The sequence below is a fragment of the Tamandua tetradactyla genome, chromosome 22 (assembly GCF_023851605.1).
Source record: "Tamandua tetradactyla isolate mTamTet1 chromosome 22, mTamTet1.pri, whole genome shotgun sequence".
NCBI lineage: Eukaryota > Metazoa > Chordata > Mammalia > Pilosa > Myrmecophagidae > Tamandua > Tamandua tetradactyla.
This window is the reverse complement of record NC_135348.1, coordinates 21,822,912-21,848,788: the sequence shown is the minus strand read 5'-3', so window position 1 is coordinate 21,848,788 and position 25,877 is coordinate 21,822,912. Positions and strand designations below refer to the sequence as shown.

At 44.7% G+C, this 25,877-nt stretch overlaps 1 protein-coding gene across 1 annotated transcript; it reads left to right on the top strand.

Annotated features, from left to right (window-relative positions):
* The first annotated feature begins 538 nt into the window (after nt 1-538).
* On the top strand, nt 539-14,067 carry REELD1 (reeler domain containing 1). Its single transcript, XM_077139560.1, is given in 8 exon segments — nt 539-746; nt 4,807-5,029; nt 6,856-7,019; nt 10,033-10,333; nt 12,613-12,676; nt 13,476-13,953; nt 13,956-14,030; nt 14,033-14,067. Coding segments are annotated over 8 exon segments (1,548 nt in total).
* Nucleotides 14,068-25,877: the final 11,810 nt, after the last annotated feature.

Below are 25,877 nucleotides of genomic sequence, written 5' to 3'. Positions count from 1 at the left end.
TTTCTCTGCTAAACAGTAGTGAAATAACTAAAAACAGGAGAAAAGACAAGGAGAGAGCAAAGTTTTGCAAACTTAGCAATCACCTCCAAGCAATGATCATTAGAAGCACTTCTGCATCAGTCAGCTATATAATTTACAATAGTAGAGATGAGTCTCTAAGCCAAACTATCCTCGGCCGTGGCATAATGGGTGTCTAATTCAGCAATAACCTATTAAAGCTTGGATATCAGACTGCTTTTAAGGAGTTCACATGAATACAAACATCTTCCTAGTCTTATTTCTTTAACTTCATAATGAAATCCTCTCTTTAAAAAGAAGCCATCTGGTCTCATATTATGAGAAGGGAGGTTAAAAAAAAAATCCAACCCTTTTGTAGCCTGGCATGTCCTTTTGATGTTGGCATTTGAGGTCTTGCAGCATCTCAGGTGCAAAGGCAGTATGAGATTCAGATTAGCCACATCCCCAAAGCCCTCCTATGGTTCTCTGAAATAGCCTGGGGACTGAAGCTGCCGTTTCTCCCAAGACAGGAAAGTGCGGGATGCGGGTGTTTGTGGCGCTGGCCGTCTGCGCCTCTGCCGCCCTCTGCCTGGCCTCCTGCGCGGCCGCCTTCTCCCAGGGCGCCGGCTCGGCCGCCTGCACCCACCTGAGCCCCAGACACATCCCAGCCCAGCCTCGGAGCCCCAAGACCCACCACATCACCATCCGCATCAGCCGGTCTTCCTACTCACCTGGCGACGAGGTGCCAGGTACGCACGGGAGAGGATGGGAGGGATCCGAGGAGCCTGATGGCAGAGTTCCAGTTGCATTTTTCCCACGCAGGTGTTTTCTGGACTAAACTTTGGCTGAATCCTCAGGAGCAATAATTTAGCCAAAAAATAAGCATGAGATATTTGTACATAGGCAAACCGCGTGAAAACTCATATCTGTATCGATATTAATTTTTATAAAAGAAGACGATCCAAATGGCGTTATTGTAAAAAAAAATCATTTTGTCCTTATCATAAGATGAAATGATCCCGAACAGCTTTCAGGTATCACATGCATATGCAAGACATACTTTGTTCTCATTGTTTAAGACTAAAATTATTTTCTCTGGAAAGAATGTTTCCTGCTGTTTCAGTTTGGGTTCCTGCAAAAGCAGAGAAAGAACTTGAGTGTAGGTAGTTTAGCCGGGAAGTGATTTCAGGAAGCACAAGCAGGGAGGAAGAGGAAGTGAGAGAGGGAAGAGAGTGATACCTCTACGGGGTGGGAAATTGAGCAGGTGGCAGCTGTGGGCCACTTGGATTGAATTCCAGAAGGGCCTGTCTGAGAAACCATGTGAGGCATCCCTCCGAATCTTCCCTCAGGAGGATAAAGAGATGGGAGAATTTGTTGGTTGAAGGTTGCCTCCTCCAGGTTTTTTTCTTTTATTTTTTCACTTATATCCCTCACTTGAGAGTTCTACCTGCTTATCCTCAAGCAAGCTTCTCAGTGCCAGTTAGATAAAGTCTCAGACAGAGAAGAAAGCTGCAGCAGACATTTATGGTGGAAGCTAAATGTAGACAGAAAAACTGTCTGAGAAGCCACAGGTGAACTCAAATGGGCCAAGAGGGTATGCGAGAGGCTTCAGCAGCCTTCACTCTACCCTCTTTTGAGTTTTGCTAATTCTTTTGATAGGCATTGGAGGTGATAAACAAAAATGAAATTTAATCTATACATACAACTTTGTCCAATCATTTTATTCTATTGATGGTAAGTATGGGGGGAAAATATCTGTGGGTAGTATATGTGACCGACAGCACATGTTCCCAGAGCCAAACTTAAGGCCATTATAATAAAGCTTCCCCAACATCATCACATCATGACACAGACAGAAAATGATAAGATGTGCATGGCATGTGGGTGAGTGCAAGCGGCTGCCCAAGGATGGGGGAAAGTTCTCGGGGGACCCTGACCTCTCCAGCATTCACCCAGCCACCACAAGTACGAGGGGATCAATATGTTGGCACCCCACTGACCCATTCCTGGTAGCCCTGTGTTCTGAGAGAATGATATTAGAGAGGAAAATCTGTGCAAATGACTCAAAATATTGTGACACCCACATTCTAATAAAAAATTATCTGAAGGTGTCCTGAAAGAAACATAATTGGATTGTGTTTGCAACAAAGGACACATATGTAGGACTCAACCAGAGGGTGCCTCATGGACTCAGCCAGGGTCAGTTATTACTTTATTACATTGGAATTAAATTGTGTCCCTGTTGGAATCCCACACGAACGTGTGAGCTCCTTGAAGGGTAAGGCTGTGTCATTTTGTTCATAGATGTATATTCAGTGCTTAGCGCAGTGCCTGGTACTAAATAATAACTAAAGTTATTATTCAAATGTTTATTGCCAAAAGTTCAAATGCGCGGAAAACAAAATGGTCACAGAGATTATGCTGCATTCCACAAGCCCACGGAAGGTATTTTAGCCATTCTTCTGATTAAAAAAAATAGCCTGCAAACTTAATTGTTATAAAACCTTTTCACGCATCTTTCCAGAAATCTTCCTAGCCTATAAGCATATATGAGTGTGACAGAGAAATATAACTTTACAGAGACACAAATTAAATCATTCTGTTCAAGATCTATATCTTTCACCTCGCAATAATGTTGATCTCTTTTATCGTATACATAATTTATTTCCAGTGACTGCATACCAGTCCATTGTCTGGATGTCACATAATTCATTTAACTAGTTTTTTTATTGATTGGTATTTACTTTTTCTAATTTTGGGCATTATAAACAATTCTTTTGGACATCCTTATATATATTTGCCCATTTATGAGTCAAGATTACTTGCCCATTGTATGAGTCAAGATTACTTTAGGTGTAAATATCAGAAAAGCCTATTCACAGAAACCAAACCAATAAAGACATTAGGTTTTTCCCATAAATCTGGAAAATTTAGTTACTGTTTGGTGAAGCCATTCAACGATGTCATCAGGATCCTGAAATGTTTGCATTTTCATCATCGCAGGTTGTGTTGTCATGCCTTTATTTGTCCTTGCACAGTCTCAGGATGACTGCTCTTGTTTTTGGCTTCACCATGCTATCACAGTGTGGTATAGCCACACAGTGGAATATTATGCAGCCATGAACAGGAACGAAGTCCTGGGACATGCAACAACGTCGAGGAGGCTTGAAGACATCACGTTGGGTGAAATAAGCCAAACACAAAAGGACAAATACTGTGTGTCTCACTGACTTGAAACGATTAGTAGAAGCAAACATGCAGTGACAGAATCTAGAATAGAGGTTACAGGGGTCGGGATAGGGATAGGGAATGGGAAGTTAAGGCCTAAAATTGACAGGGCTCCTATTTGAAACGATGGTATTGATCTGGTAATGGGTGGTGGTGATAGCTAAACACAACAGTGTGAATGTAATTAACAGCACTGAAATATACATCTGACTGTGGTTAAAAGGGATAATATAAAGTTGACTATACGGTAACAGAATAAATTTTTTACAATATTCACATAACTACACAAACAGTGAACCCTAAGTTAAGTCATGGTCTATAGTTAATAGTACAACTATTAACAAAAAATAAAAATAAAAAATAAAAGGAACAAAAAAAGAAAAAAATAGTACAACTATTAATTGTAACAAATGCTCCATGCCTATGCAAGGGATTAATAATAGGGTGATATTTAGGAATCCTGTATCTAAAGCATGATTGCTTGGTAAACTGACTACATCTCTGATTTAAAAATAATAATAATAAGCCAAAAAAGAAAAAGAAAAAAAGCTGGAATAAAGGCTCTGGGCAAAAAGATTTATCCTTGGGAGTTACCAGCCCTCCCAGCAGGCTTGCCTTCTTCGGCCAGACTTGAATGGTGGCTGGAGAGACCTGGAATTACCAACACTGCTTTAGTCAGGTCACAGTCCATCCCCGGGGGATAGGGAGAGGCCTAATTGCTGGTGAGAAGACTTCTGCTGGCCACATCAACGTAAAATCTGGGCTCTGTTAGTGGGGTAAGTGGAGAAGGACTACTGAATAGTGAACTTCAGCATTTGTCATACTAATTTATGCAGTGTGTCAATAGGAAAAATTACTAGAAGTAAAATTGCTAAATTAAAGGGGAACTTCATTGTAAAGTTGGAAGATCTTGTCCGATTACCTCCCAAAGAGTTTCATGTTTGATAGTTCCAGCGCCAGCAAATTAGGTGTCTTAGTTTTTCCATAATTTTATCAATACTGGTTATCATCACACATTTTAATATTTGTTAATATGACACATATAAAATAGTGTCTCATTTTACTGGCTTTTAAAATTATGATTGAGCTTACTTGTTTTATTTTACCTGCTTATGTTCTTGGATCATTTGGGGCCGACCTCTTTTATCAGTTCACCATAATTCTTTGTGTATTTGTCTGTCTTGTATTTACAAATACTCTCCTCTGTTTATCATTTGTTCCTCTACATCATCTATGTTCAGGTATTTTTTTTTTTTAATGCAGCCAGAGTTTCTTAATGGCCTCTGGGTTTTGTTTAGAGAGGCACTCCAAACTTCAATATTAGAAAAAAAGTAACACCATATTTTTCTTGTTCTCTTATATTTCGTTTTTACGTATCTCTGATCCAAATGGAAGTAATTTGGGTCTGAAATAGTATTTCAACTTTTTTTCCCTCCTAACTCATTGTTCAGTTTCTGAGTGGTGGGGTGGGTGTGTGTGGGGGGGTCCTAAGCTTTTATTTGGAAAATACCCATATAATCGCCAGATGGAACGAAGGCAACACGGTGCCCTGAATGGATGGTTCCTCGTTCTCTGTTGCAGTGACCGTGAGAAGCAGTCGTGATTTCATGGGATTTCTACTTCAGGCTCGCAGCGTGGCTAACCATCAGACAGCTGGCACTTTTGTCTCCCTTCCTCCTGGGACCAAGAGGATGACTTGCTTTGAGGAGGCCGACTCCGTCACCCACACTGACAAGTCCCTGAAGAGAAACCTGTCTTTCGTGTGGAAGGCCCCTGCCCGGCCCGTGGGGGACATCAGATTCCTGTAAGGCACAGAGAAGTGCTGCTCTGTAGCAGCCGAGCTTCTCCCTTGGAAGAGAGTAGAGCTCGTCCCCTGCCTTCCTTCAGGTTCCCTCTGCCCTGTCCAGCCGCACACAGGGCTGCCCCAACTCAAAAAAAAAAACAACATTTTGCCCAACTTCTCCCCCATGGTCTTAGAACGTGGTTATTTCTCTGCTTCTCCGCGTATAGATGGATCTTGGCCAAACTCCCAAGGAAATTCCGACCACAGGCCAAAATAGCTGATGGTGGCAGAGTAGGGAGGGAGCGGAGGAGAGAGACAGAAGGCAGATGGACAAGTGGGTGGGAAGGAGGCACAGCCGCAGAGATATTACTGGAGGAGGGGGAGGTGACAAGGGAGAGCCACTTCAGTCCCTGTGCACTGGGTGGTTGTCAATCAAACGGGCCTAAAAGTGGTAGATGTGCCCTCAGAGGACTGCGGGAGGAAGCGAGGGCTGACATATGCAAAGGGCTCAGGACAATTCCTGGCAACAGTAAGCATTCTAGAAGCATCGCCATTCCTCGAGATGAGCTGCTTGTTTGGTCATTATTTTCAGCCATTTGCATTTACCCAGAAAGAATGTTTTCATCTCCAGGAAAGCGTGTGTGTTTCCCTCAGGTTCTCCCTCCTGCACCCTCATGGATCTATCAGTGGCTTTGACCCCCTGTAGGTCCTCCCCTCTGCACTGAAGAGCAACAGGGGAGGGGAGTGAGGTGTATGTCCCCACCCTGCTGTGTCCCCTCTCCATCCCCTCCTGGTGGCCTAATGCAGAAGGAAAACACCGGGCACCTTAGTATCTCGCCCACTTGGAGGGGCCTGTGCCTGCTGAGATACGGGGCAGCAGTGCTCTGCTCGTGGCTCTCTCGATCTCTGCAAATGCAGAGAATGCACGGGGTGGGAAGGCCTCAGATTTGTAAGTTCCTCTTATTTCTCAAAGCATCTCCGTTTCTGAGTTCAAATTGGGCATCTTTAGCTGCTGTGGCCTACCAATGAAGTAGGTTAGGAGCTATCACCTTCATTTGACAGAAAAAGGAGCTAAGCCACTCTGTGAGATGCCTCTGCTCTCTCATCCCCCGCCCCCCGCAATCCCTCCCCACAGTAACAGCCACGGAGCCTGGAAACCAAGTGCCTGGGGCCTGAAAAGTGACTCCTCACATGTCCCGGGACCCTCTACAAGACCTCAGCCAAATCAACTGCATTTTTATGACTGCCTTCTGAATATTTAAAGTGGAGGGAAAAAACCCAACTTACTGAGTATACCTACCACAGCAAAACGGGGGGGAGAAAAAGTCAGACGTTTGTGAAAGTGACTTTTACTGAAGAAAGTCATCGTGTACTCAAAATATTTACGTTATGATTTATCTCTAATTTTCAATAGACTCCACAATTACAACAGAAATTAATTAATTACGTTATCTTCAATTAGCAGTATGATCAGTTAACAATATACCAGCAATGGCTAATAATAAAATTGAAGACGAAACCTTTTGTTCAGTCCAAGCACTTACAGTTTAAGAAGATACCTTCTAGTCCAAATGAGATTTTTATCCACTATATATTCGGGAGAGTAATTGTTTGTTAATAGCCTCTGCTTTTCTAATTATTTGCTGCTACTGAGTTTTTGTTTTGAAAAAGAACGAAGTTGCTCAAAGGGATAATAAAATAATCTCTCTCTAGCCGTTCTATTCCTTTAGACTTTAGTTCTTTTCTCTCTATCCTTCAGGGTGTTTCTCCCTTTTGATTAGGGTGGCCCAGAGTTTTCTGTAAGGGAAAGCAAGTCCTCAATCCCTGTGCTCTCTGTTTTCCCCCAGTTTATCAGTAGTCCAGTCGTATTTCGTCTACTGGGCCGGGATTGAATCCTCCCTCGTGTCGCAGCGGCCGGGCCCAGGGGCCCCTCCAGACGGCGGTGGGGGGCCGGGCTCCCAGCTGCACCCCTCTCGACAGGAGCCGGGACACCGTGAAGGGGCTGCCCCAGGTACAGCTCGCCGCTGCATTTGCTAGCCTGGCTGTCATCATTGTTTTTACAGTTACCTATTTTCACTTAAAAGTTACTCCTGCCAGTTTCCTTTCCCTGCAAAGCAAGCAATCAACACCTGCCTGGCCGGCTGCAGCCGTCTCAGAGACGTGATAACGCAGCAGGGAGAGGAGGAAAACTCATACTTTGTTGCAGTAAATGCACTTTGTCTGGCTCAATCTTACAGATTAAGTTGGGCCCTGGGGTGGATGGGGAAAGCTGTGTTACAAAACCAAAAATCAGCACGCGCCTCCCCACCCCCCAATATTTACCAGTAATCACAATATTTTACCTGCTTTCCCCAGTTCCCTGAAGCTACACAAGGAGCACAAGAAAGAAATGAGGTTTTTTTTTTCTTTAATAAAACCTCCTCCCGTTTTTTTTTTTTTGTACATTTCTGAGGTAGGTAGATGGCTCTTTGCTGCTGGGTGGCAAGAACTGAATAGGGAATGAGAGATTGTTTTGTTGGGAATGGGCTTTTCCTGGCTCACTACATAATTTTTGGCTCCATCGGCTCATGAATTTATGAAAATAAACTAACCAGTTAGAGAATATTTGACCTGCCTAAAAATTCCTGGTGATATGGAACTCATTTTCATTATTTATTTTTAATCGAGTGCTCTGAACACATGCATTTATTAAGACATACAGTCACTTGCACAGAAGACTCAAATCCTTAATCCATTCGATCTCATTTTCCTTTGTTCTTTCCTTAATTCTTTTCTAATGTGTGTAAGGACAGGATCCAGTTTGAATCCCTGCCTCTGCTCAGTCTAGCATATCCAGGCACAGAGACAACCTGGCCCCCCTCCAGACGCTACCTTTACCCCAAAACCTTTATTTCCTGGCAGTTCTCTAATCTTTCCACCAAGATACTCCTAAAAGCAGGGTAAAGATCTCAGGATCTGAAAGCGTGGCATGAAAAAGCCTCTGCAAACCCAACATCTGTTTGATGTCTCATATTTTACTTTATAAATCATGCAATGTTGCATTCTAATCCCAAGCAGAAGCATGTGAATTTGAACAAAAGTGAGGCTTCGGGATGCTGCATCATGTATAGCCAGAAGCTTCTCTAGTGCCTGACCTCCCAGCGCTGGAAGGGGCTGGTTTGCAGACTCCATCTGAGGAGCTGGCGAGCTCCTCATTATGCTGCCCACCGGCCCCTTTGGCCCCAGCCTGTCTTCCCCACACCCTCCCCCCCAATCCTCTACACAAACCCTAGTGTTTCCACAGGAGAAAGGAGTGTGTTTGTGTGTGTAACAAGTTTTTGTGCGTGTATTGGGGGGTATTGTTTTAAAAAATGAAATGGATTTCTTAACTGTAAGAAGACTTCAATAAACCATTCTGAATTATGAATTTTCAAAACAGGGAAAATAGTATATTGCATTTCCCAAACTTATCTTGCAAAGGAACTCCCTAGGACACTTTAGGGTCCTACCTTACTGCATTAGACATGATCTTTTTTTATATTTCCACGCTTTGCCTTCTGACTTTTCCTCAAGCTGGACTGTTGCTCATGATGATCTTTTAACCCTTGAAGGCTCAGTTCAAATAGCTCCTTTGTGAGCCTCCCCCATTTCTTGGTAGGCAAATCTAATTGCTTACTTATCTCTGGTATTAATGCACTTATCATACTGTAACTTACATGGTTGGGCTGTGTCTTTCCTCTTAGATGTTGATTCAGGAAGAACTCAACATCCTCCAGCACCCATTGCAATGCCCAGCACACAGTAGGTCCACAGAAAGTGTCTGAATTCCTTTAGAGACCAGGCAGGAGTTTGACACAATCATGCTGTACATGTCTGTGTTGTGCTGCTTTCAATCTCGAAGAAGACATTGGAACGAAGTGGCACCATTAAAAAAAATTAAAAAAGAGGTTCAGTCCAATCTGGTTGGATGCCTGGCCAGAGAAACTTCAGCCAGCACTGCTTTGTGCAGCATCATTGTTGTCCCCTAAATCATTGTCCTGGCAAACTCTCAGTGCACACTGCACACATGCCAGCCTGTGCTTCATGCTTCTACACCAATGATTTCATTTTACCCACTCAATAACCCTATGTCATTGGCATTGCCCCATTTTGCAAATGAAGAAACCGAGGCTCTGGGAGAGTTTGCTTACCCAAGGCCATCAGAGAGGGGACCCGAACCCACACAATAATCTGACCCCGGAGCCTGCAGCTGCTGGCAACCCTATTTGAGGCTCTTCCCAATGCCCTGGGCAGTCATGGTGGCCAGTTCCCAAGGGGAAAGCAGATGGCCAAGGGCAGCAAAGGACCGTCATCCCGGCTGTGCCCATAGCAGACACCCTTAGAGACCAGGCAGGACCAGTCATCACCACTGTGAACACTTTTAGTGTTAATCACGTGGCAAGAGAGGTTCAGGATTTCTAGAAACCGTTGATTTGTGGAATTCTCTTTCTGCCTTGAAACAATTCTTTACAGTTAAGGGAAAATACAGTGGTCACAGTGCTTTCTGCAGTCCCTGGTTGGCGGCTTTTAGAACTGTGGAAGCTGAGAAGGGCTGCACACGTACTCTTTTTTTGTCTGTGTGTGTGTGTGCTGTAGGGTAGGGGTCACATTTCATTCTTTTTCTATGTGACTATCCCGTTACTGCAGCACCATTCGTTGAATTTTGGGGGGTGGGGTGGGGCGGGAAGAACACGGGAATCGAACCCAGGTAAAGAACCCGGGTCTCCTGCATGGCAGGCGGGCATTCTGCCGTCATAGCTCCCATGCATCCCTTGTCCTTACTCGTTCAGAAGACGAGAAATTGATGCTTCGCTGCTTGATCAGGGGCTTATATTCCTGGGCAGATCATCTTTGATTTTGATGTTGATAGTTTTGAGTGGCTTAGACTTGACAGTCTGTCCTCCAGGCACGTCAGAGTCTAGCATTTACTAAGTTATTATGGCCGTTTGTGCCCAGCGCACAAGGCAAATGTGCTCTCGTTGTTGTGTCTTTGGGCCTCTGCTCAGCTCCTGGTATGCCGGTCACTTTTCCACAGCAGCGTATGGACAGCCTACCCACAGCTGCAGGAGAAGACAACTTGGACACTGTTCCTGCCGGGATCTGGGCGATGCAGTTTCCCAGGGGTACAGAAACGCTGCCCCAACTATCTCCACACGTGGCCCCTGCAGGTGGCAATGGCCAGCAACCCAGCGGGGGTGGCCACCTTGCCCTCGAACCGTCCCTGGATGCCCAAGGGCTGGAGATCCTGGTGGCCCCCAGGAGACTCTCTGCAGAGCGCCTGGCCTCCCGCGCTAGCACCCACTCCAGGTAATGTGCAGGGGGTGGACCGTCCACTGCCCGCCGTGGGGCCAGGCTGGGCCCTGGGCACTGAGGAAAGGAAACCTTCTTGGAGTCAGACAGATAAACATCTCAGCCATATTCATTCTTTACATTTTGTCTTAAAAAGCTGTTTTATTGAGATATATTCACATACCATACCATCCATTCAGAGTGATCGATCAGTGGCTTTTGTTATATTCACAGCGTTGTGCATTCATCACCACAGTTAACTTTGGAACATTTTCATTACGCCAAAAAGGAAAACCCCAAACCCTGAGCAGTCACCTCTCAATTCTTCTGTCCTTCCCCAGCCCTACAGAAAGAACCACTAATCTATTCTGTCTCTATAGATTTATTTACATTTATATTTTATATAAAATCATTCAATGTGTGGTAGTTTGTGTCTGGTTTCTTTCACTTAGCATAATGTGTTTTAAAATTATTATTATTATTTTTAGAGAAGTCATAAGTTTACAAAAAAGTCATATAATACACCATTGTTGACACTTTGTTTTAATGTGGTACATTTGTTACAATTAGTGAGAGAATATAAAAATAGTCCTATTAACTATAGTCCATAGTTTACATTAGGTAAAATTTTCCCATATACCACCCTATTATTAACACCTTATTTAATGTCATTTATTTGTTATAATTCATGAAGGAACATTCTTGCACTTGTCCTATGAATCCCAGCCCACTGCCCACAATGGGGTTCACTGTGTTATATAGTCCCATGTTTTATCTTCTAACTTTCCTTTTGGTAATGTCCATGACACAAAACTTCCCTTTTCAATCACATTCACCAACATAATCCAGCTTTGTTAATTACACTCACAATAATGTGCTACCATCACCACTCTCCATTTCCAAACCTTTACAATCAACCTAAATTGAAATTCTGCACAAATTAGGCACCAGTTCCCTATTCTCTACCCACCTTCTACCCCCTGGTAACTTATATTCTAGATTCCAATTCTATGAGCTTGCTTATTCTAATTAGTTCATATCAGTGAGAACATACAATATTTGTCCTTTTGTGTCTGGCTTATTTCGCTCAGCATAATGTCCTCAAGGTCCATTCATGTTGTTGTGTGCTTCAGGACTTCCTTCATAGGACTGAATAATATTCTATTGTATACATCCACACCATTTTGTTTATCCATTTATCATCAGCCATATTCTTTAAGTGTGTGAGAAGCACTGATTGTAGAACCATTATTGGTCAAATGGACAGGAGATGGTAATCACCCAGGGAAACTATACATTCTTGGGCAAGGAGAGGTTGCTGAGATGCTGCTGTAAGGACAAGCATTCGGTGAGGGTTCAGTCTGCTCACCTCCTATCCCACCTCTACTTCCAACTGCATGAATATCTCAGGAGTCTTTCCAAGCAAACCTGTGAAATGGAGAAATCAGGATTTAAGGGATGATTTTGATTACTGCATTATTGTATAGATGTTCGCTTTTACTTTCTGGTATCTTAGAGTAGACAGAGGGAAATACCTGAACTCTTTGAACTGTAATCCAGCTGCCTTGATCTCTGATAATGATTGTATAGCCTTCATCTTGTGCCCTTATGATTGTAAAAACCCTTGTTACTTACCTTCACTGAAACCCATTTATCCAATTTTTCAACTTTATATTCTTGTAATCTCTAAAGACAGCCCCTAATGTTTATTAATGAAGGGTCTTGGGTCAGCCCAAACTAACCCACCCCAAGTCCAAAACTATCTTGATAACCAATACTGGATCTAACCAATTGGGCCCACCTGATGTGCACAGTAGCTTAGACTTTAACCCAAAAAGTCACCTATCCATTATTATAATACTAAGAGTCATGCCCATCATCACATTAAGGCTGCCATTTTCTTACATACATTCTATGACAATGCATGTAATCAATCTGTGCATGCTCAATAATTAGATCACCTCTAATGACATCATCTGGAGCCACTGTGCTCATTATTCTAAACCCTGCCCCCCATCTTTTGATGCTATATAACTATCAGATTTATTGCAGTTTGGGGAGACAGATTTTGGGGTCAACAAGCCATCTGATCTCCTGCTATGTGCCCAGTAATGAACTTTTTCTCTCTTTGAAACCCTGGTACCTCAGGAATTGAACATTTGAGCGCATCGGGTGAAATAATCCACCATCATTATCTGGAAACATCTGAGTTTTATCAGATCCACAGCAGCGATAGGGAAGTGTTGGGTTCAAGAATTTAGTGATTCCCTTCTCAGCCCTTCTGGTCTCCCTTTTAGGACTCAGGATCAGCCAAGCTTTGGCTCATTGGAAACTTGCTCGCCTTCTGACAGGGATGAACAGGTAACATTGTGGGTAGAGGGTGAGGTTGGTGTTGTGACCCAGAGTGAGAAGTTGCAAGCTGGAAAATCAGAGCCATTAGACTAGTGGCCAAAGATAGAGAGAAAGAGGCAAGGGTATGATAAACACATAGTGTCCTTCTACCAATCAGTACCAACAGTTCCAGCCTCTCCATTATATACAGTGTCTCTGAAGTTATCAGCAATTGTAGAAATTGATGGTTTTACTGCTTTATTTTCCTACATAGCCTCAGTTAATAATTCTTCTCCTCCCCTCCCCTCCCACCTTCATAACCCTGGCCACAGAAAAACAAAGCACAGGTCCTGGAAATTAGATCAATGCACAATATAAAATATACATGCCCACTGACTCAGTATTCCTTTGAAGTCTTTGAAGGAACCCAAAATAAAACACGGTATGATACACTTACTCACCAATTTATCAAACCTACAGTAAGCGTAAGTGTTTCCTCTTGCACAGGTCCTAGCAGAAAAGACATACTAAAAGCTTTCAGCCAGCTGAGAGGACACAACTGTCCATATTTGTGTGGAAGCCTCTTATAAGACTCTAAATTTATTCTTCTAATTAGCCTTCAAGCTCTGGGTGGGGCTTCCATTAGCCACCCATCTCATTAATAATAAGTGCATAATAATCTCCATATTTGGGCTCTCTTAGGAGCAGGTTAGGGGCTGAGTTTTCAGCAGCTGCCTGGGATGCTTTAAGGAACACCTGCTAGTTAAAAAGTTCAGTGACAGACCAGGAGACCAACCTTTAACTTCTTTCTTTTCCTCTACTTTCCTAGGACAAGACAGAGGCTTCTAATAGGACCATGGTGAGGCCTCCTCCGTTCACCATCCATCTTTCTGGTCCTCAGCCCCTCTGGTCTTCTGAAGCACTCACTGAGAATGGGGCTGGGGCACACACCTCAACTCCCGCCTCCCACACCTCAGCCGCTTCCAGGTTACCTGGCCAGGCAGAGGCAGCAAAATCTTCTGCCAGCTTCTTGCCTCAGTCAAAGCACAAGGACCCCAGAGCCAGGGAGGGAAATGAAGCAGGCAGGGTGGGACACCCGAAGAAGAGCTACCCAAGGCCAGAGGTTGGGCAAGAGGGAGCCAGTGCCCCCTCGGGGTTCCAGCTCAGGACACCCCAGCTGGGAATCCTGCTTTGCCTTTCGGCCATCCTGGGAATGGTCCTGGCTGCCAGCCTTTGCTACCTGCACACCCAGTATTGCCACAGGCAGATGGAAGTGTCCTTCAGCGAGACTGCTGGTGACCCTGTTGCCGGGAGAGAGAAGATGTGCCTGACAGGAAGATAGGGGAGAAAAGTTTTGTTCTGGTTCAAGCGGAATACAACTGGATTCTCCTTCCATGGGCAGCAAGAAAACAGTGCTCTGAGAAGGACATCAGCTGAGGCCTCTTGGGGGCCCTCCTTGGGCCCCAGAGAGTGTCTCAGCCTGAACAGAGTTAATGAGAATAGCTGGTGAGGACAGGGAGACGCTGTGCCCTGTCAATGAGCAGTGGTGTGGGTGGGAGTGCAAAGGACAGTTTATCAACAGAGGGAGTTCTTCCTGAGCTTTGTTGTCTTAACATCTGTCATTTAGCTTCTTTTTTCCTCTTTTCACAATTAGACGTTCTGTTTGAAGAGTTAAACTCCACACAATGAATATTGTATAACCCGCTCATTAGCTAAGCTCCCGTGGCCACCAAGCTTCCTCTGTTGCCTTAAGGAGCCAGCAGAAATAGGAATTCTGTCCCTCCTCGGTGTGTCAGCCCTGTCTCCTCTAACTCTTTGAAAAGAAGTAATGTCAGGGTTGTGTCTCTTGCAAGAAAAAGTAGTGTAGTCCTCACTTTGCCTCTCCAACACAAGTTTTCTTGGTGAAATTAGAGTTCAAAACTATCTAGAGTTCTTGTTCAGTGGAATAGGTGAAGGCAAGGGTATTTGGTCTTCCTAGAAACTCAGAAGCCTGGCAAATCCACCATGGAAAGTGATCTAAGCAAGGAGGATTTCAGAGGGCCTGATCACACACCCCTGGAACACAGGACACATGGAACACAAGGCCAGAGCCCCAGGGCACAGTACACACACAAGCCTCTGCTTCAGGTGTAAATGGGTCCGAGGTCTCCCCCTCCATTCACCCTTGACAGGTTGTGTATCCCCATAGCTAGCAGACACATTACTTTTCTGCCACAGGTCAGGCTGAAAAAAATAGATGATAACAACATAGTTTGAAGAACTGCCTCTACTTGTCTTTTTGGGGGGTATAAGGAAGGGAGCACCATGGACAAAAATCATCTGTCTACTCTTGGAATTTTATGAAGATCCTTTTGATTTAACAATTCTATGGATACTAGCGTGGGGTAGTATAATAGGTTTGAATATAATTCTGGAATACTCTCACTTTTGGAACTAGCTGCCTTTTCAGAGATACACCTAATGCAGATTCATGATCTGTTCTGATATGGATACAAAACCCACTAACATTTTAGAGAGGAGATTTACTGAGAGCTTAATATGAACAGGTCACGTGCTAAAAATTTACCTATACTTTCGCATTTAACCTTCACAACAACCTAATGAGGACTATAAAGCTCAGGGAAGTTCAGTAACTTGCCCAAAGAGAGACAGGCATCCAGTGACTTCAATTCATCAACAAAAACTTTTTTTTAAAATAAGGTGAGTGGAGAAGAGACAGCTGCTGCTATTTTCTCTAGCCCCGCCTTAGTGCCTTGGACCTCGATTCCAAGCGTCTTCTCCTGGATGCTGGGCTAAGCAGATCTGTTCCCCGGCTTCAATCAGGTGCCTCCAAAGGCATGTGCAGATGTGGGTACTTCTGAGCATCACCTTCCTCATCAGAGAAAAGCAGGTCATAAAATTATTCACCCCTTCTGGTTGTTGTGAAGATCAAGTGCATGGACCACACTAGCTATCTGTAACTCAATAACTAGCTAACTAACTTAGATTGAATGTACCCCATTTTAGACGTGTTCTTAATCCATGCTCCTGTGAGTAGAATCTCTAGAAGACGTTATTCTTAGTTAGGGGTAGCCCAGTTGAATGAGGGTGGGTCTTATTCTGGATTCCTGGAGGCCTTATAAAGAGAAAGAAACCAGAAGCCAGAGTCAGAGAAAGTCACAAGGACTGGAGGCCAGAAGTCACAGAGGACCTGGAAGAGAAAGGAGAGGACATTGCCCTCTGATGGGAGAGTCAAGGAACCCAAGGACTGTTGGCCAGCTAGAACGACCCACACCAGGGGGCCGGGGTGAGGGGGAAGCAAGCCTTCTACTCTCTGAAACTGTAAACCAATAAATTCCTGTTAAGTCAAAACCTGCTTATGAATATTTGTAATAGCAGCTTAGCAAACTAAGACACTAACTGAATAACTGAACTACTCTTCTAGTAATATCATTCTGCAGCTGCACCTGTCTTCAAATAGAGCCAATTCAGAGAACTTATTTGATCACCAAAAACATCATTCCCTTTCCCTGACCACGTCCTGTCTGTAGCCCCTGCTGCAGCTCCGTAACTTGAGCTCTCACGCCACGGTTGTTATGGTGAGCCACTGGCTCCAATTCCTGCCCTGTACTGGATGTTTTCTTTTCAATTCCTTTTTGGCAAGGGGAGCTGGAGTCCATAGGCCTGTAGTCAAGAGACATAAGAATCCTCTGTTACTGTGCCCTTGCTCATGGGTCCTCCAAACCTGGCTTCAGCAAAGCCCCAGAGGGGAGTGAGTAGGAAGCGTGAGCCCGAAAGCACTTACTAAAGCACAAAGCTATTAGAAATTTAAAAAGGCAAACGACTCAAATGCACCATGTTAAAATAGCATTTTTTTGCTTGTTTGTTTTGTAGGAACTGCCACAGAATTTTCCCGCCAACCTCTTCTGGGAGGAAAAAGAGATTTGGGGCTAAACACAAATGTAAGGGGAAACGATGGAAAAACAATTGCTGAAAAATCTTTATAACGTACTCTAGTGTTTCAACAACTATTAATGTAGTAAAACCACAGAACCTGGGGTGGGGGTAGAGCTTAACTTTTTACATTTAGAGACTCTTCTGGTATTTCCATTTAATTTCCTTCTCTGGATGCTACAACTTAATACTAACCGTGGTCTAGGCTAAGCTAGCTCATGGCTGAGGCTGCATGAATTAATTTGCTGTTATAATGTGTGTGGATGTTCTTTTAAACTTCTAATTAACCAAAAAATTAGGTCAACAGACAGTAAATATTTCAACAAATATCTTGATTTATTTGAAAAATTCCCTGAGAAGGGCTGGCAATTTAGGAATAGCCATACCTTCTTCCACTCTCCAACTTCTATAATTAGTGATTCCAAGCCTTTCTGGGATGCAGACTCCATAGTCTGATTTCATTATACCCCAATCTATTCCTTTTCCAAAAGCAGTAGATGATAAGGGATTTCTTCTATTTAAGTGAAAAGAGTTTGCATTCATTTGTTTATTATTAAACTTGAGAACTCCATATTTGTTCTGGTTTAGGATATCAGGAGGGATCTAACGGTATAAGGAAGGCTGATTTTGTGTGTTTATTCTGCTCTTTAAATGCAAGGAGGAAATGTGCAGCTTCCTGGACAGTGATGGGGAGAAGGGCATGGTCAACTGAAACCCATCAAGTGGGTTTTCTCCCTTTCTTTTAAAACATAAATCGCTTTATGTAACACTGTCTCTGAATTCCCTAATAACTCCCCATCTCTCCCATAACAGAATCTTTTGAAAATCATTTTGGGCTGCCTGGGTATTCCAAGACATGGCCCTCTGACAACTTCTTCCCTGCCCCCCTTCCTCACACCTTCACCAAGTTGCCAGCTCATTTATTCTTGCTTTTCTCCTTTGTCTGGATCCTCACTCTCCTGGATATCTATATGCTTTTAGGACTTTGTACAAACGTTGCCTCATTAGGGAGGCTTTATCGTAGCTGTGTACTTTCTCACCATCTTCTACCCCCTACCCTGCTTTGTAATATTTGTAAAGCTTATTACCACCTGACTATTATATATTTATTTGCGCTTTTGTTTCTTTTCTGACTTCCCCACTACTAGGACACAAGCTTCATAAAGCCAGGGACTTTCTTTGTTCACTGTTTCTGTTCACCTAGAATAGCTCCTGGTATATAGTAAGGAATCAGTAAAGACATGTTAAATGAATGAGTGATAAGTTCGGCATCTGTATTACCATCACTGGTTCTTCATCTAAACGGAAGTTGAACAGGTTAGCATCTTGGGAAGCTCCAGGGTGCTCGGGTAGCAGGTGACTGTAGGTGTGTTAGAGAGACTCCCCTGACCATGCACATTTGTTTCTTAGAGTTCTGTGGACCACTGGCCTCAGGACAGGGAATGCTCCTGTGTCTCAGTTGCAAGGCTAGGGGAGGTCTGGGGAGACCTCAGGGAGGTCTGAGAATAGACGTAACCTCTTTGAACTGCAGCAAATGGAGTCTTCCCAACTCAGAATCTTACTTGTGAGCCTACTTTGTTCAGCAAAAATAGTCTAGAACAGTGTTTCCTCAACTTTGGTGCGACTGGCATTTTGGGGCTGATAACTCAGTTATGGGGCTGTCCTGTGCATTGTAGGATGGGTAGCAGCATTCCTGGTCTCTATAGGCTAGATGTCTGTAGCTCCTTCCTCCCCAGTTGTGTCAACCAAACAAGTCTCCAGACACTGTCAAATGGCCCCTAGAGGGAAAAACCACTCCCAGAACCACTGGTCAAATCACTAAGAGATGCAATTACAGGCCCTAAAATGAAGCAGCATTTCCTAAATCATTCCTATATGCAGCAACAGAGTAGGCAGTATTGAGATATAGAATTACAGGATTGTGAAATTGGAAGTGACTTTAAAGACCATCTGACCCAGGGTTTTTTTTTGTTTTTTTTTTTAGATTTTAAAAGCCTAAGAGGAAAAACAATAAAAACTAAATGCTTAGTTGAGGTTTGGGAGCATCTGCCCCTCCTCCTTTCCTCCCCCACCCTCCGTCTCACCTTGCCTTCAGGCATTGCACAGAAATTTAGGTCTCCCTTGCAAGCATCGATTTAAAACCTTTAATAACACTTTTTACAGCTGAGGACAAGGCCACTGCCATGGTCAACAATAAGTTAGAGTCCAGGGTTATGCTTGATCCCTTGGTCCCTTCCTCACTTCAACTCACTTGTCTTTCTGCCATGCTCTGCCAGCCGTCTATTTTCTTGGAGCATTATGGGTGCTGTGACTATCTGAATGGATCTCAAGAGAGCCAAGAATGAGGGCAGAAAATGGCTGGGAATGATTAATTTGCAACAGCCATTCTAACCAGGAGGCTGAAGAGACTTTGGGGAGTGGTTTTCATGCAGGGCTGAAAGGAGGGGAGAAGGGTGGCGGGTGGGGAGGCGCTAGTTGGCCTGGACAGAAAAGGTGCTGTGTCTCATCATCCCGTCCCCAGCTAAGAGCACTTTGTGCCAAGAAGGTGGTTTCTCTTCTGTATGGCCGCCATCTTGAACATGCTGCCTCCCTTCCTTTGAGCCCTGCATCTTCCTTCTTTCAAATGGCACCTTGGGAGCATCTTCCCCCTTCAGCTGATGATAGACGGCTTCTGCAAAGTGTTTTGCTACTTTGTAGAGGAAGGAGGCTGCCTGGAAATACATTTCATTGGATATTAAAAAATGCATTTCCCTGATTTATAGTCAGGCTAGGCAGGGTTGTCTGAAAGGCAAGGAACCAATGGGGATATCCATTTTGACTAATGATTAATTATTATATCTAAAGTGATGTTTTCCTATCAACTGATAGGCTGGAAAAATAGAGAAGCACTTGGTAGGTCAGCACCATGGGTCACAGATGTTGCCTCTGCATTTTCAGATTGCATTATCCATTACAGACTGTACCTTCTCATTTAGAAACATAATTTATTGTTCTCCCTGACCACCCTCCCCACCAAAAAAAAAAGAAAAAAAAGCTGACATTTCACATGCAAGCCAAAGATTAGTATCACTGCACAGGGCCGCGTATGGAAGCACATTAGGATATGATGTCCCTGAATCAAGGACACCCGCTGCTGGTGCTGAGAGAGATGTAGAAGGCAGTGACTTCTGATCTTTATTATGCAAATGAGCATCCCTGAATGCCAGGCTGTTTAACCTCATCATGGGAAATGTCACTGATCATTTCAAGCTCCAAATGTAGCACAAGCATTAGTACTATTATGTTATTATTATTATTTGTAGGGCATATGTAAGCCCAAGCCCTCTGATTAAGCTGGAGTCCCTACTTGCCCAGTCCTTCTGGAGTTGAAAATCTATTCCTCTTGATATGAGATGTATAGACAAAGATAGATAGATAGATAGGTTTTGTTCTCTCTTCCTAATTTTCTCTGCTCACTTGATAGGGCACTTTCCAGATCTGGTTGTCTTCCAGGATGATGATGGTGAGAACATCATGAAGTCAAATGTTTCCACCTCAAAGGCTTAGGGTCCAGGTTGCTTTCTCTCTCCTGCAGCGCTCCATGCCCCGATGGCAGAGGTGTTTACAAGAAGCTGAAAGAATGGAGTTGGGGCTAGAGAGGGGATAGATGTGAGGGTTGACAATGCTAAGGAGGGCTGAAAAGAGCTGCGCAGGATTTGAGAAAAGCAGGATTACAAAGAGGAAAGATCCTTTCCTCTACACATGGGTCACTGCTATCTACCAGTCACAAAGAAAACAGAGAAGCCTACTGGATCTAAAACATGGAGACAAAAAAGCTCTGGAAATCAGGCAACAAAGAGAAGGAAGCAAATGAGAAGGGGAGAAGTCACAGACAGTTATTAGTGGCCAAAGTGACTGAAAGCAAAGTTTGGGCATACCGATTGTATGACCTGAGTTAGCATGGTCCCATTTGCAGGAGAAAAAGCTCTTGATGTGGGAAATAAAGAAATAAAAATAAAACATAAAGCTGTAGTGAAGTTCTAGAGGAAACAAAAAGCAAATAGTATAATTTTCTTTGTCTCCCACAGCCTGGCACCAGAGGAAAGGTCTGGCTTTAGTAAGTAACCAAGGAGAGATTGGCTAGTTGTACAACTGGAAAGACTGGAAGCTTCTCCATGAATCTTCAGAGAACCTTGCTTTTAGCCCCAATCTTTCAGATATAAACCCTGATATCAGGATCTCATCTAGTCCAACTGAATCAGACTTTCTGGTACTGAGGCCCAGGTGATAGTTTTTAGAGTTTTCCAGGTGATTCTGAAGATCCAGGGCTGAGAACTGCTGCTTTTGATACTGATGGATATAAGCTCCAGAAAGCAGAAATCCTTGTATAGTTTTCTACTATACCCCCAGTATTTAGCACAGTGCCTGACACATAGGAATTGAATATATAGTCACTAAAGGAAAAGATAAGAAATGAAACATTGCATTTCTCTAACAGGAATCAGTTTGCACATCATTAGACTGTTGGTGGCAGCTGTGAAGGATGGTAGACTGCTAGTCTGTCAACAGCCGTCACCAGTTTGCTCTCAGGCACGTGACTGTCCCCTCATTGTGTAGTACAAGTAAACTGCAGCATGTGCCCAGATCTTCCTGAGTGGACAGCAGAAGTCATACCTGTGAAACCAGTGCCTGAATCTCTGGAAGAGCCTCTAGTGAGGTACCATATATCCCCTCCATGATTCCTTCCTGAAGCCTTCCTTTGTGTCCTGAAAGCAACTCCTCTGCCTTGCTTCCATCCCGCTCTGGGGTTGGTCAGCACTGAGTTGGATGATGAGAAGTTGAACATCAAGAATTAAAGGAATGAAAAGAGGGAAAGCTTGGAGCAAAAGGACCAAACAAACTAAATCCCAAGGAGTATACTTGACTGAAACCAAATTAGTGCAAAGCATGTAGATAAACATTGACTGAGCCCCCACTTTGTGACCAGATTGGTGGTAGAGGACAAGCATATAAAAGAAAATGAGGCACAGAGCGGTAATACCATCTGACTTCAAAGTGAGATCCTAGAGCTAACACTAAGCTAACAGGTTTTATATCAGTGGGAGAATGCTCGCCTTACATGTGGGAGACCTGGGTTCGATTCCTGGACAATGCACCTCCCCCCCAAAAAAAGGTTATTATACATTCACCTCCTCTCTGTTCCCAGCACCCCTACTGCAACCCATTTCTCTCAAGCATTGGAAGTACTTTTTTTTCCAAAAGGAAGCTGCTCTTAATGGAAGCTCAATATATAAAACAGATCAAATTTGAGCTTCTATGGGTTAGAAGGAAGTCCTGCTCTCTCACCTCTTCTTTGTCTGTCCTGCTGTCCCTTTGTCACCTCTCCTTCAGCTCTCATTGGCCTCAAAAATGCTTCCTTTAAGGTTCTCAGTCCACGGGGGCTGAGAATCCAGTTTGAAAACCACTGCTCTGAGTAACCTATTCCCTCCAGAACCAGTTGTTCAGTTGTCACCAAATCAACAACCTTATCACCCAAGGAATTGACTTACTGCTTTCCTGGGAGAGATGATGAGACAACACAGATTTCAGAAGACAGAAAGCTAAAACCTTCATAGTACTATCTGCACACAGCCCACTGTGGGTTGTTATCTGTCGCCACCAGCGGCCACGGACTAGTCAAAGGTCACTTCTGGTGGCCTTTCCTTCCTTCCTTTCCTATTCAGGCTCTGGCCAGTGATGAGTTTTCCATAACTGAAGTACACAAGCTCCATTTCCCAGGGTCAGAGACCTGTCCTTGAGCTGCTGGACGAGAGGCTCCTCAGGAAGGGAAGGTAATGGGGAACCCTCGGGAGTGCGCTTAGATCCCTGAGTTGGTTTGGTGGAGGGGAACTCAGCATTGCATGAGGACATAGCCAGAGGAAGTCTGAACTCAGCCACCAGACTTGCGAACTCTGTCAAGAGCTAGTAAAAGAGCACTTTTGGGTGGAGGTGCAGCCAGTGAATCATCTCAGTCCTAAATCTCTAGCAAGAGCCATTCAGCCATGCGCAGAGAGTTAGGTGTAGCAGTATGATGTCAACCCGCTTAAGACGGTGGCGTTGGCCTTTAAAAATCTTTCAGTTGAAAGGGATGTTGGGACTTCATTGAGCTTTTCTCCCTGTCTGCCTCAGGTAACGTAGCATAGGAAGAGAAGAAATTAAGACTTTTGGGGAATAAAACAGGCCCTCACTTCTATCTTGACAGTGGAACTGATGAACTTGACAACTTTCAGAAAGTCATTTCTTAACTCCTAAGCCCAGTTTTCACATCTATAAAATGGGTCTATCGTGATTTTCTGGGCAGACTCTTGTGAGCAACAGATCTTAGAGCTTAGCTGTTTGAAATCCTATGAAACAATTCCTCCACCATTGGACTCTGAACTCTTTGAGGGCACAGATTGTGTTTTGCTCTCTTTGTATCTCCAGCCCCTAACACAGAAATACCTGGCATACTTCACTGTACCCTTTGTAGAGAGGTTGACCCAAGCACTTTCTCAAGATAGATGTGACCTTATTCATTTACCCTGTTAGCTTCCTGCTTAGCCCTTGAAATGATAAGTTTACTTGTCTATTGTCTTCCTTCTCACTAGAGTGTAATTTCCATGAGATGAGGGACCTTGTCTGTCCTGGAGGTCAGAGCCCAGGGCAGTGACTGGCACAGAGTGGGTGCTCAAAATATATTTGTTGAATGGACAATTAATCTATGCTAGCCGTTTTATGACAACTAGTAGGAGGGGCAGTGGTTTACAACCTTGAACTGGAACCAACCAACACAGATAAGAATTCATCATCTTTGGAAAGCTCACCAGAAAGGACTGGTCCAGAGATTTCAAGCTTCTTTCACAGAGACTTCTGCCTGGGAAACTTACTTAGGACTGGTAGATTTCCTCAGGCCTCCACCAGGAGACCCTTTATGCTAAACTGAGCAGAGTGAATAAGGTTTTCCGACATGGGCAAGGGCTGCCCCTCCCCCACCTGAATGGGGGCCATCTGGGGCAGGGGGGGTGGCTGCCACACCCTCTCCCTGGGCTTTGCACCATTTAAAGGCTCCAGACGCTTGGGCCCTGGGCCAAGCCGCTTGGTTCCAGTGGGAAAGCTGACCTTGGCCAGAAGAACCAGGAAGAGGCACAAATGACTAATTGTCCCACATCCTCCAAGGTAAAAGCCAGCAGCCTGTGTGGCCTTTGAGGCTGGACGCGTTGCAGTCTTGGCTCCCTCGTCAGCCAAAATAAAAGCATTCAGCCAGCAACACATACACAGCCTGAGAATAAAACCAATGCTCTTCCCTATTGTTCTATTCCACACAATTCCCTGGATTTCGCGTTTTAAAAGATTGTACGTATACCCTAATGATATCACGCTCTGAAAGCAAAGCGTGACTTCTTTTCAAAGACTTTAGGCAGCGTTCCTTTCCAATCAAGCGTCTGTGATATTTTGCGTATCTGTAGGAGAAATCGGATATACTTTCAGATCACGTGCTTAAGGAGGTCTCGCTTGAATGTGCTTCTTTTTATTCAGGAGTTTGGCATCCCAGGCACTCGTGTGTAAGGCCTACCACTGCCTCCAGATTTCCACTAGAGGGCAGCCTTGGAAAATATTTATAAACATTTTATTGCTCTGTCTAGGAAACGTTGCTGTTTTTAAAAGAAAGAAAGAGCCTTTCTAAATTTCGGAGCAAGTCCTTTGCCTTCACTCAGCGCATCCCTCATCCTTCCAGAAGTACCGCTAGAGAAAGGCAGTGCTTCCCTCTTCCCCTGTCCTTTTGTCCACATGGGATGCAGCTGGCCGCCCAAGCTGCAAAGCTGGCCGGGCCGGAGCCCAAATTTCCTCCCCTCCGCGCGGTGCCAACCCAGCCGGCAAGGAGGAGCGCCTCGGAAAGGCCGTGAGAGCCTGGACTTGGGGGCCTGTGGTTTAAGTTCAGCCTTTGTTTCGCCTGTGTCTCTGTCCTTCCCTTACAAACTGGCGGTGGCCGGAAATCCTCAGCAAAATGCCAGCAAGGGTCAGAGGGGCGGCTGAAGAGTCAAACAAGTAAAAATAGGGCTTCCAGGCAGGCAGCCATGGAGATCTCGCGCGATATGTAAATAAGTGTAAATAAGACGGGCCAAGTCTCCAGGCTGGAAGCCCTCTTTGGACTCTTTGTGTAGCCAGGGCCGTCTAGGGCAGTGGAGAGCTACATTTTTTTGCACGGTCCAGTTTAGGGGGAAAAAAGACAGTTTCCAATCAAAAGGAAAATAGCTCCACTGAATTCCATGGGGCAGGCAGGGGAGATTATTCCGACAATTTGGGATTTTTTACTTGATGAATAGGAGAATGTCAATGAATAAGTTAGAACTGCTTTTTCACTAGAACATTCATTCTGGAGCCTATTTGATAGAAGCATTCAATAGCCCCATGGGGAGGTATTATCATCGAAACAGCCCCACAGGGTGGTGTTATCATCAGCCCCATCTTACTGAGCAGGGAACCAAAGCCCAGGGAGGAAAACTGATCTGAACAAGGTCACGCAGCAGTGACAGTAGGGCTGGGGCTGGAATTATTCACTGTCTTGAGTGTAAGATTTTACTGAGCATCTGTTGCATGCCAGGCTCGGGGCCAGGTGTGAGGAGCCAGGAGGGATGAAGAGGATGCCGCCCCTTGTCCTCCCCCAGTGGGGCTCTTCTTCCAGGGGAGTAAGAGCTTCCGTGCACCTGGGCTGGGCCAGCAGGCAGCACCCCTCCTTCGGTGCCGGGCCACTGTCCTGGGTGCACCGGGCCATTCGGGCTCCTGGAGCCCAGTCCCCTCTGCTACCTGTCTCAGTTACCTGGGGCTGTCACGAGAAAGTGCCACATTCTGGGGGGCTTAAAACAACAGACACATATTGTCTCACAGTCCTGGAGGCTACACAAACGAGATCGAGACATCGGCAGGGCTGTGCTCCCTGTGTAGGGGACAGCCTGTTTCCTGCCTCGCCCCGGCTTCCGGCGGCAGCTTGCCCGCAGTCCCTGGTGCCCCGCCTCAGTCGTCACGTGGCGTTTTTTCTCTGTGTCCAATCTCCTCTTATAAGGACACCAGTCATGTGGGATCAGGACCCGCTCTAATCCACTTTGGCCTCATCTTAACAAATGACATCTTCAAAGATGCTGTTTCCAAATAGGGTCACATTAATGTGCTTGGGGGGTAGGACTTAAGCAGGTCCTTTGAGGGGGGCACAGTTCTATCTGTAACACTACCCCTGGACCCCTCTGTGGGCACCCGCATGTGAGCAGAGGAGCTGTTCTCAAAAGGCTTCTCTCTGTTAGGGAGG